The sequence below is a fragment of the Kogia breviceps genome, chromosome 6, assembly GCF_026419965.1.
Source record: "Kogia breviceps isolate mKogBre1 chromosome 6, mKogBre1 haplotype 1, whole genome shotgun sequence".
Lineage (NCBI taxonomy): Eukaryota > Metazoa > Chordata > Mammalia > Artiodactyla > Physeteridae > Kogia > Kogia breviceps.
This window is the reverse complement of record NC_081315.1, coordinates 63,933,555-63,946,143: the sequence shown is the minus strand read 5'-3', so window position 1 is coordinate 63,946,143 and position 12,589 is coordinate 63,933,555. Positions and strand designations below refer to the sequence as shown.

General features: G+C 35.8%; 1 protein-coding gene across 5 annotated transcripts in view; it reads left to right on the top strand.

Annotated features, from left to right (window-relative positions):
- The window catches only part of HELQ (helicase, POLQ like), a 55,391-nt gene that overhangs the window by 2,298 nt on the left and 40,504 nt on the right, over positions 1-12,589 (top strand). For 4 of the 5 annotated variants that reach the window (XM_059066971.2, XM_067035962.1, XM_067035963.1 and 1 more), the window contains exons 3-8: positions 3,869-4,047; positions 4,608-4,808; positions 5,655-5,727; positions 7,657-7,754; positions 8,889-8,987; positions 10,290-10,435. In XM_059066971.2, the coding sequence (XP_058922954.1) occupies positions 3,869-4,047; positions 4,608-4,808; positions 5,655-5,727; positions 7,657-7,754; positions 8,889-8,987; positions 10,290-10,435 (796 nt within the window). Of the gene's footprint in view, positions 1-2,603; positions 2,666-3,868; positions 4,048-4,607; positions 4,809-5,654; positions 5,728-7,656; positions 7,755-8,888; positions 8,988-10,289; positions 10,436-12,589 lie in introns of those variants that run through there. The other variant, XM_067035964.1, reaches the window with a different exon arrangement.

Sequence of the window (12,589 nt, the reverse complement as noted above, 5' to 3'; positions counted from 1 at the left end):
TGAAAAAAATTTACCATCATTACCGTAATATTGATGCAAATCAAAAGAAAACTGATGCTTCCATGGTCATATTTCTCCCCTTAAATCGAAACATCAATCCTCTCTGAGCTTTCCATCCCTATCCTGCTACTATGGAACTTCTTTCCTTCCCTTCGTGGTCACACTTCTCCAACGTGTTATCCTTGCTGCCTACCTTTCCTCACTTCAGATAGTCCCAGTCCACTCCAACTCTGGCTTCTGTGCTGTCACTTAAGATACAGTGACTAGGGGGTTGCAACTCAGTGATACTTTTAGTTCTTACCTTCTTTGACAGTTGCTTACCTGACAAAATGGACCAAACTCTTCTTGAAACACCCATTTCTTGACTTCTTGACATTCCACTCTTGGTTTTTTTTCTGTGGTTGTCTAGCTGCTCCTCAGTTTTCTTAGCTATTGCTTCCTTGGCTGGCTCTTACTTTACTACCAAAACTTAGTTGCTGAAATTCCATTGACTGCTCATATGTCTTGAGTGAAAGAAGTCAGTATTTGTAAAACTGAACTGTTTAGTTTGATTAAACATTTTTAAGGACAGCTAACGTTAGGATTTAAGTGCAAAGAAATAGTATTAATAATAATTCATTTGTAACGTTTTTCAAAAATCCTGGGTCCTTGCATATATTTCAAATATGTGTCATTTTAGACAGAAGGGACACTTGCTTCCATCCCTGAAGAGCAGCCAATCATCCAATTACTTCAAAATTATTTCTGAAACTCCTAAGTTAGTATCTTATGAACCACATGAAAACATGAGTTTTCATCTCAGGAGAAGACAGTCAGATTGGAGAAATAGGACTACAGGAAACAAAATGTTATATAAGGCTCTACAAGAGTCTAACAAATTCTAAATTGCAAGGTTTGCAGTTTAAGAGCTACAGGTGTATATTGTCCTTGAAGTAGATGTTAACTTTCTTCCCTCTGCTTTTCTCCTAGCACCTTGTTTTTTGTCTAATCTGCATCTCCTGCCAGAATGAGTGCCCTGAGGACAGGGCTCTATCTAACTCATCTTTTTCTTATGTGACTAGCACTGTGCCTAGTACACTGGTAGGTTCTCAACTGTTGGGGTTTATCAGCCTAGTTATGAATTCTGGCCATGTCACTTAAACACAGGTTTTGCACTCTGAGCCTTAGTTCCTGCTCTGTTAAAAAGGGATAATAATAATAGTTTTTCCAGTTCTGTGTCAAGGACATGCCAAATTAGACGTTGGTAATGACTGTCAGTAATTATATCGATTGCTTCTAAGTAAGAACTTCAGTAAATAACTTTTTTTTTTTTTTTGGCTGCATTGGGTCTTAAGCTGCGGCACTCAGGATCTTCGTTGCAGCATGCGGGATCTTTCATTGTGGCGTGTGGGCTTCTCTCTAGTTGTAGCACGCGGGCTTAGTTTGCCCTGCGGCATGTGGAATCTTAGTTCCGGACCAGGGATCGAACCTGCGTCCCCTGCATTGGAAGGCGGATTCTTGACCACTGGACCACCAGGGAAGTCCCAGTAAATAACTTTTTGAAATCTCTTTTTATTTGTAAATCTGGCTTAAGGATGACCAAGTTAAAGCACAAATATGTGTGCTACTTTTCATTGAGCTAAAGCAATGCTTCTCAAAGTGCAGTTCCTACTGCAGCATCAGCATCACCTGGAAATTTGTTGAAATGCACATTCCCAGGCTCCACCCTAGCCCTCCTGAATCAGAACCTTGGGGTGGGACCTGGCAATATGCTTTAGTAAGTCCTCCAGGTTATTCTGATGTGTGGAAAGTTTGAGAGCCACTGAGCTAGAGAACTTCAACCTTAAACTTATTTTTGCCTCAAGTGTAGAATTATGCTTAATTTGTTTTATAGAAATGTTGGGAAGTAAGTTAATGTAATTTTTTTTTTGTTTAGTATATGAAGATAGATGTTATTCCTAAATATTCATTATTTTGGTCATTTTATACTTTAAAACTCTGAGTTGGATAAAATGTGGATATGGTCAAGTTGTACTTTCACACAGACATCTGCAGTTTGGTAACTAGTGGGTGATACTAGCCTGAAGTATTTTTTAATATTTAAGTATTAAATATTCAATTTATTTAAATATTTTTGAAATTTTTTTATTTAAGCGTAATTGATTTACAATATTAGTTTCAGGTGTACAACATAGTGATTCAGTATTTTTATAGATTATACTTCATTTAAAGTTATTACAGGGGACTTCCCTGGCAGTCCAGTAGTTAAGACTCCATGCTTCCACTGCAGGGGGCACAGGTTCAATCCCTGGGCGGGGAACTAAGATCCCACATGCAGCACGGCACAACCAAAAGATAAAAAAATAAGTAAATAAAATAAAATTATTACAATATAATGCCTATATTTTCCTGTGCTGTAGAATATTGAGATACTTTTAAAGTAAAAATACATAGTCACTTGCAAATATTTCAGACTGCAAAGAATTACATCATATGATTGTGCAGTAATTCAGTCTTTACCCCTTGATGGCTCTTTGTTATATATAAACAATGCTATGGTGAACATCTTGCACATAATCTATATATATATATATATATATATACCCTTGCTTTTATTTCTTTAGGTGTAGAGTTCTACAAGCAATACTGCTAGATCAAAGACAGTGTGCAGTTTTATTTTTGATGCTGCTAGATTGCTTTCCAAAAACGTTGTAGCAGTTTATGCTTTCATCAACCACACACAAAAATGCCTGTTCCTGTCCACTCTAGTAAACGCTGGATTTTATGTGTGGGGGGCTTTTTTTTTGGTAGCTGTTTAACATTTTTTATTTGTTTAATTTGCCAACCTAATAGGTAACAATAGAGCATCTTTTCATGTATTTATTAGCCATTTGCATTTCTACCTGGTGTGAAATGTCATATCTTTTGCCCATTTTTTAGGGATAAAAATGATACATATTTTAAAGACTTTTGATGATCCACATTGTCAAATTTTCCTACAGAGTAGTTATACTAGTTTTCACATTGTTTTCGATCTGATGCGATCCTTTTCATAAATTCCACCTTGCTAAGTTGTAGAAATCCTGGGTGTCCTAGTTAATAATCCTAGTCTTTTTTTTTTTTTTTTTTTTTTTTTGGTACGCGAGCCTCTCACTGTTGTGGCCTCTCCCCTTGCGGAGCACAGGCTCCGGACGCGCAGGCCCAGCGGCCATGGCTCACGGGCCCAGCTGGGCCCAGCTGCTCCGCGGCACGTGGGATCCTCCCGGACCGGGGCACGAACCTGCATCCCCTGCATCGGCAGGCGGACTCTCAACCACTGCGCCACCAGGGAAGCCCAATAATCCAAATCTTTTATGGTTTAAACAGTCTCATCAATCAGTTAAGGTGGTATTCAGGCCATTCAAACTTCAGCTTGCTGTGAGAGCTGGTTGAATCGTCTTTCTTAGTTTGTGTAAAACCTCATAAATTTTATTCCTCCTCGCCCTGTTTCTCTCTAAGATGGTATTTGGGTGAATGAGGAAGGGAAACTTACACAGTGTCCTTGCAGAACATAAGAGGAAAGCCTTAGAATTCACACAGATCCTTGAAGTGCCCGTTAGCCCCTCCATGTCCCAGGTAACATCTCTTGTCCAGCAGGCACTGTCTGCCCTGTGGAATCTTAGACCTCAGCCGACAGCTGGCAAATAGGTGGGCTAGTTGCCCACCTCACTGACCAGGCCTGAACTAGAATGCACACCATGCATTGGGGATTTTGACAATTAACATTGACATATAGTTACATTTATCACTATGAGAAGATGCTACATGGTAACATTTGATTTTTTTCTTCTTAGAAAACTTTGTGATTGTAGAAGGGGAAAATAAGGCTTTTTTTTTTTCAATTCCACAGAATGGCAACATGCTTGCTTAACATTGAATTCTGTGCAAGAAAGAAAAAATTTAATATATTCCTTGCCAACAAGTGGTGGAAAAACCCTCGTGGCTGAGATTTTAATGCTGCAAGAACTGCTTTGCCGGCGAAAAGATGTTTTAATGATCCTACCATATGTGGCGATTGTTCAAGAAAAGGTGTGATTTTTTTTAACAAGTGGTATTTGCTAATGTAATTTCGACATTAAGATATAAAAACTAGCATAAATGTAACAACTTTTTATTGACTGAGAAAAGGTATCTCTATTAATGTTGGAGAATTATTATTTTTAGGATGTGCAAATGCAGTGTGGAGTACTTAACCGAAAATCTCTTCTAATTACCTGTTTCAGAAGGGGTTTTATTTTTTTCTAAACCTGTAGATTAAACTCCATTTTACATGTTGTATTGATATTTAGCCTGCTTTTTCAAGCAGAAACTAACCAATTATTTTATCAAAATAAATGAGTTGTTCTGATTTTTTTAACATCAGAGGAGACACTTAAAATTTATATTTATATTATCTAGTTTTAAAGTGGCATTTGCAAAGATTAATACATTAGTTATGACATTTATTATATATATATAGGTATGTATTATCTGTGACCTTGTTCCCATTGTTTGGTGTTAAACACTTTTAGATTTTTTAAATCCCTGTGAACACTTAATAATTAGGGTTCGTATCTGATTTTTTTTGTTTATTTTAACTAATATTCTAGATTTCAGGTTTGTCAAGTTTTGGTATAGAACTGGGTTTCTTTGTTGAAGAATATGCTGGAAGCAAAGGAAAATTTCCTCCAATTAAAAGAAGGGAAAAGAAATCACTATATATTGCCACTATTGAAAAAGGACATAGTCTGGTGAACTCCTTGATTGAAACCGAAAGGATTAACAGTCTGGGTCTGGTTGTTGTAGATGAGGTTGGTTACTCCATTTATTAACATATCAACATTTTTATTATACTAACATTTATTATTATGTGGATCTGCTTAATACCTTTATGAGAATAAGTAATTGATTTTAATATGTATATAACACAGATGAAGATGTTTCATGCATGGTAATCTTTTTTTAAAAACATTTTTTATTTCTTTAATGTTGTATCTATTTTATTTATTTTTGGCTGCATTGGGTCTTTGTTGCTGCGCGCGGGCTTCCTCTAGTTGCGGCGAGCAGGGGCTACTCGTCGTTGTGGTGCACAGACTTCTCATTGCTGTGGCTTCTCTTGTTGTGGAGCACGGGCTCTAGGTGTGCGGGTTTCAGTAGTTGTGGCATGTGGGCTCAGTAGTTGTGGCTCACGGGCTCAGTAGTTGTGGCTCACAGGCTCTAGAGCGTAGGCTCAGCAGTTGTGGTGCACAGGCATAGTTGCTCCGTGGCATGTGGGATCTTCCTGGACCAGGGCTCGAACCTGTGTCCCCTGCATTGACAGGTGGATTCTTAACCAGTGCGCCATCAGGGAAGCCCCCATGCATGGTAGTCTTAAATTCAGTTTTGTGTCAAGTGTTTCTTGAACAGTGAATATATGTATATATGTTCAGTTTTATAATAGTACTTAATGAATTCCAGATGCCAGAATGTTGTCCTCGGGACAACCTCATTAACTTAAAATACCAGTGAAATAATGTATATGTACTCTAGTTACCATAACGAAAATGCTTGAGTTATAAAGCAAAGATTGCTTCTTCATTTCATCCAATGTATGCTTGTTTTATATAGGTATTTTATGCAGATTTACTTTTCTCCCTTTTGTTTTTTAAATCTCAAAGTTGCACATGATTGGTGAAGGAAGCCGTGGGGCTATACTGGAAATGACTCTAGCAAAAATCCTCTACACTAGCAGTAAGTATTCTTTCAAATGTGGTCACTAATTGATTTATAATCAAGAGACCTATAAAAGACTTAATTCTATCACTAGCTAGATTATGTAACCTAGAGTAAGGTAGTTAAGCTTTCTGCCTTAGTTTTTTATGTCTAAAGTAAGCTTATAAATTTTTGTTGGAAGAATGTATGAGTGAGTAGAATTGTGAAGATAATTGAGGTTAACATTTGAGGATGTCCCCTATCAGTATCCTCCACTTACTAGCTATGTGTGCTTAGGCATGTGACTCAACCTCTCTTCATCTGTAAAATGGGGATAATAATGGTACCAACCAGATGGGATTGTTGTGAGGATTATATGAGTTAACACATGTAATGGAAGCATTCAGCCATGCCTAGCACGTAGCACAATAAGGGTTTGCTGCTGTTGCCACCATCAATATGATCATCATACCAAGTAAACATTGTATATAAATAGTCAACTTTAAGGAGCTATTTTACAAATTCAGATAGTCTTTAAATGTATATGAAATATTCTAAATAGCTTCTCTGTTATTTTTTGATATACTATTGTAATAGCTTATTAGTTATATATTGTAATACTTTATATATGGAAAATTATTAATCATAAAGGTCAAATCTTAAGAATTATTTTTAAAATTTTGATAACTAGTATTTAGGCAGGTTGTAGCATTTTATAATCATTTATTAAAAAAAATATTTATTGAGCACCCCCTGTGCATCAGGCCCTGCCTTTATCAAACCTATATTTTAGTGAAAGTGAACAGATAATAAGCGGATAAACAAGAAAACATACGGTGTGTCAGATGGTGACAAATTCTATGGAAAAATATAAAGCAGAGGAAGAGGGGAAAATGATCATCTACTTGTCAAATCCAGTGTACACTGACTGTCCTAGTCTTAATTTCTCTTCAGCATTTGATTATCATTCATTTTTCCTTTGGATGCTGAAACATCATTCTGTCTTGGTTTCCCTTCTATCTGTCTGTAAGACTGATCATGTGTTAGCATTGAGAGATAGCATAGCATAATGGCTAAGGGCAGACTCTGGAGCTGTATTCAAATCCTGGCTCACTTTTAACTTTGTCTGTGACCTTGGGCAAGTTATAGTAACTGTGCCTCTTTTTCCTTATGCATCAAAAATGGATGCTAGTAATAGAACCTTCCTCACTGAATTGCTGTGAAGATAGCATGAGTCAGTATTTGTACAGCATCTAGCATAGTACCTGCACATAATGGACATGTGTTTGCTTCTGCTGTATACTTATTTGTCCTTCTGTCACCAGTGCCTTACACTTAATAGATATTTGAATGAAAGGAATCTCTTTACTTTCTCCTTTTGTTCTCCTTTGTGACACTGCTTTCTAAGCGTATTCATCATGTACATTGGTGTTACCATAGATTCATCTTAGACTCTTCTCTTGTTTCTTCATACAATTTCTGCTAATTCTCATCCATACTCATGACTTCAAGGGCTCCTTGTGTTTGATGGCTCCCAATCTGTGTTATCAGCTTATACCTCTCTTCTGAGTAATATTGTCTGCCAGATTAATACTCTGGTATTATACAGTTGACGGTTGAACAACACAGGTTTGAACTGCATGGGTCCACTTATATGTGGATTTTTTTCAATAGTAAGTACTACAGTACCACATGATCTGTGGTTGGTTGAATCCAGGAATGCAGAACTGAGGATATGGAGGCCCGACTATAAGTTTTACACGGATTTTCGACTGCGAAGCAGGTTGGTACCCCTAACCCTCGTGTTGTTCAAGGGTCAACTGTGTTGGTATTTTTCTTACCTGCCCCCTCTTTCTCAAATCACTCAGGAAGAATAAGAACACTAAAAGGTTGCTAAAATTACCGTTATGATATACTAAGTAACGCATTTTCCTCAATACTTTGGGTTTTGTTTTTTTTTTTTTTTAGAAACAACTCAAATTATTGGTATGAGTGCAACATTAAGCAATGTTGAAGACCTACAAGAGTTCCTGCAAGCAGAATATTACACGAGTCAGTTTCGACCAGTATGTACCTAAGGTTTGGTTTGTTATGTATCATCTTCTGTTTAGAAAGAAAAGTAGCAAATGTACTGTACAAAAATTCTAAGAGTAGTGAAGGAACATAATGCCACTCACCATGGCTAAATGGTAGCAAGTCTGTGTGTAGAGGTCAGGGATCTTGGCTTGGGTCAGTACTGTATGGGTAACATCTGGAACAGTGCCTGACCCATGGGCCTTCAATGAATATTTATTGAATGGAATTTTTCAGACCCATTCTGCTTTTCTACTTTATATTCTATAAGGTAAATATTTTCATTCAGTGAGAATTTAGTGATTCATGTTTCAAGTTATTGGCATATAAAAAAATTTATCTTAAAAGTTAAAATATTTTCAAATATTTATGCTTTGGTAGTTTTAATGCTTTTTAAAAATAAGTTAAGACTTAACATGGATTTAAATTTAAACTCTCCAATAAAAGTATTCCTAAGAGACTTGAAGAAAGTAAATAAATGTAGTTCATAGTTATTCAAAAGTAAAGTATAATGTACATATACTCTGTAGTTTCTGTGTCTAAATAGGTTTTCAGAAAATAATTTTTTTAGAATCACCAAATTTTAATTTGAAATTTAGTGTTTTTACATTTGTACCAAATGTGAGAATTTTCAAGAGATATTTTCAGACCTTAATTGTCAAATTAGATGCTGTTCTTTTAAAATTTCAATGAGCTGTACTTACAAACTTTTTTTGTCTACAAATAGTTAAACTAATAATTTGGTCATTTTTAGATTAAAACTGATGACTAATGAAGCTTTAAATCTTGAGGAATACCACAAATAACTCCTTAATAAAAGAGAGTGTGAACACTTGACTTATTTATACTTCCTCTTGTGACACATACAAGTATCCGATTTTCTTTTAGATATGTGGCTATTCAATTCATAAGTATTTCTTCAAGGATATTAATCCCTGTTTTGATTTAAAGGGAAAAATAAACTTAGATGGGAAAGAAATAACTTTTAAGTTGAAGCATTCTACATACCTTAGAAAAGCTAAAATTTTTGTATATCTTTCCTTTTTACAACATATTTTACAAAATTTGATACTCTGGAAAAAGGAGTTTACATATGTTATTAATCGCAAATGTCCTTTTAATTCGAGGTTGAATTAAAAGAATATCTGAAAATAAAGGATGCAATATATGAGGTTGACAGCAAAGCTGAGAATGGCATGACTTTTTCACGTCTCCTTAACTATAAGGTAACCTTGATAATCCCTGAAGGTGAGGTCCCCAGACTTTGTGCCCAGCTTCCCTGGGGCACCACAAAAGAGTTGCATGGGTACCATGGGGTAGTTTAGTTGTTTCAGAGAAACAGCTGATGCTTGGACAACTCTTGGACACCACACAAACTACTGGTTCAAGATAAGCAGTTTCCAATGTCAACATTAGATCACACTACATTACTTCCTATGATAATGTATCTTTGTGAAGTTGGGGGTTGTTTTTGCACTTACTGTAAGCAAATACCATGTGAAAATCAATGTGGGACAGAAAATGAGGATTTCTAAGGTTTGAAAGACTGCAGGGCGCAGTTGTGTGCACATCCTGTTAGTGGGCTCTGATGGTTATTTAAGAATGAAATTTAAAAATTTTTTATTCAGTTGATGTGTATTATTTATTTAGATGGCTACTATTTGTGAGGAAATGCATACTTATTAAGTTGTTTGGACCTAACTACCTAAGAATCAGAACTGTTAGTTATTTGTTTTGACCTTGGGGCTCCAGGAGCCAAGAATGTTTGGAGACCTCTCCCATAAATATTTATTCATTCAGCGGCAAAAGCAAAACAAGAAGAAATATTTGTGGGCTGTATAGCTCAGATACTGGTGTATGAAAATGTTAATGTATACTATGTTAATGTTCTGTGATTTATGTGAAGGACATTAAAAGGGGAAAGAAGAGATTTTACAACAGTTTTAGAATTCTATAAAGGTGTATTATTCTAAATCTGTATCTTAATTAGTTTTCAGTAAAGTCGAAGGAAGTGAGATTTTAAATAACTTTACATTTTTCATGTTCTTTGAGTTCTTTGCATCTGCTTGATAAATATATTTTTTATTTCTGAAAATATGTCCTGTAGTATGATTGAATCTATGTTTTTGAAAACTGTTAGTAAAGCAGGAGGTTTAGCTTATTTATGCAGTTCTTTGACTATTATTAGGATCAATCTGTGTTTCTCTCTGTGGACTTTCTCTGCTTCAGTGGAGATGGGTGTGTAGTGGGGTTATTAATAACATTAACTATTTTCACTTCCTTTATTTAAAACTAAAATAACACCTAACGAAACCCTAATAACCCAAGAGAAAAGTGGGACTTAACATTTTGCTGTTTAATATAGGTTGTATCTTTTCTTTTAAATGATCATATTTTAAATGAGAAGTTCAAAATTATGGTTGGTTTATTTACCTTTCAAAGCTTACCTTTTTACTTACCTTTTACACTGGTAAAATGAAAGGCTTTCATGGTTGCTAACTACCTTGTTTCTAAATCTTGTTGTGCAGTATCCTGATACTCTGAAAAAGATGGATCCTGATCACTTGGTAGCATTGGTGACGGAAGTTATTCCCAATTATTCCTGCTTAGTTTTTTGTCCCACTAAGAAGAACTGTGAAAATGTAGCAGAAATGATATGCAAAATTTTAAGCAAGTATGTTACTCTTTTAAAAATATTGTTTCATTTTTATTATGATTTACATGCTGTATGTTCTGTTTATTCAACAAGCACTAATTACTTCTTGCAGAACATTATACTAAGTTGTTATAATAGATTCTAAAGGCCCTGACCTTGAAGAAAGTTGAACTGTGAAATTCACATATGTGAAATGGCCAGAGAAAAATTCTACATATAAGAGAATGCTGACTAATATAATGGCTTGGCTGCACAGTGAATCGTCTTGGGGCCTTTTTAAAATTTCAGTGCCCAAGCTACATCCAAGACAAATCAGAGTATATGGGAGTGGGACCCAGGCTCCATTATTTTGTAAAGCTCCCAGGCAGAGTCCAACATGCAGCCAAGGTCAACCGCTGGCCTACATGATCAGAGGACTAATCACTAATCACTGTGTGGATGAATCATATCTTCAGCTTAACTTTCTTTTTAATTAAGTACTGTTGCCTTTGTTTTCTTAGTAAACTTCACACTTAGGTGGTGTGGACATTTAAACTGAATTTCCTAAATAATTAAGAAATGTATTAGTTTGTAATTTTATACTATAAAATTTTAATGTTGGTTCTGTTATGTCATGGAGATAAGTATAAAATGAACTTAAGTATGAACAGTTTAGTTTTTTCTGTACCTTTTTGTCCCATGTGTAGTTTTATCATATTTTTCAGACTTCTTTTTGGCCCCTGAGCCAGTGCTATATCACTGTTCACATACCAGTACTATGGATTCTAATCTAGCCATCCTCTGCCTCCCCTCCCAATCCTGCTGTCATCATGGATTGACCTAATATACAGTTAAATTCATTGACTAGCACAGAGATGCAGACGTTCGGGATAAAGTTCAGGAGTTTCCCATTTCAGTAACAGAGTCTGCCTTTACAGTGGTGATGTAGATTATAAAAACCTAAGGAGATTAAATTATCATTGAGATATTCTCAGTAAATCAGTTGCTTTCTTAGAATAAGGTAGTATGGCACTGACTAAGTGATGGGGAAATTTAGAGACAAACTTTTGACTGGGAGATGTGAGGTTTATTATTAGTCAAGTTATATCCTTGACTTATTTTGCTTTTTGGTGATAACAGTTAATTTGGATCATAAATGTTGATGTTTAATATTGAATTACTTAAAAATCAGGTTCTCCAGAACCCTTAGTTAATGAATTATTATGGACACTTGATACTTTCTTAAACTCTTTCTGAAGGAAAACTTCCTCTAAAATACATTTTCCATATTACTTGCTGCTCTCATAAGGTGAATGTTCTGAGTATAGCTTAGCCCCCTTTTTTGGTGGCTGTTGACTAAAATGTCATGTTTAGAGCATACTTTTTAATATTATTCTATAGTTTACATGTAGATGAAGGTAAATCTGGGGCTAAATGGTTTCTCATCTCAGTATTGTCCTTAAAACATAATTTCATGGGAGTCCTATGTCTTAATGATTTGCCTCCTAATCATAAATTTCATGTGAAGCAGGTATAGTAAAATCACCTAGAATATGCTTGTATGTCTAAGTGCAAAGACTGAAGGAGATTTTTTCCCAAGTGATTGTCTCAATCTCAAAGAAAATTATCTTTTTTATAGGTATTACCACCTTTGACTTCTGAGTTAAGGATGTCTTTTAAACACTATTTGCTGACAACTGCCAGAGTTCTGGTCATATCACTTTCCCTAAAAATGTCCCTCAAAATGATACCACAGTGCTTCTTAGCCTAGAATTCATGCTAAGATAATGACTCAACTTAGTTTCCCATCCTTATTTCTTCCTTTCTTTATCCACCCTGCGCTTCATCCAGACTGAACTACTTGTCTTCTTCGTTTATTCTTAAACTTCCCATTTCCATGCCTACAGTCATGCTCTACCCTCTGCCAGCACTGCACTTTCCTGCCCCCTCATTGCTGCCTCTCTAACACCTGTTCTTCAAGGCCCAGCTCACATCTCAGCTTCTCCCACAAAACCCTTCTCCATATAATTATGTCTTATCTGGTCTGTTACAAATAATGTCTCCCTTCTCTAAAATTATAGGGTGATTATCCATAAGTCTTAATTCCTTGAGAAGGATTCGTCCCTTTCAGGACCTCAAACACTGGCCGGAAAGTAGTAACATAAAGTCTACTGCTCCCTACTCAGCGGCCAC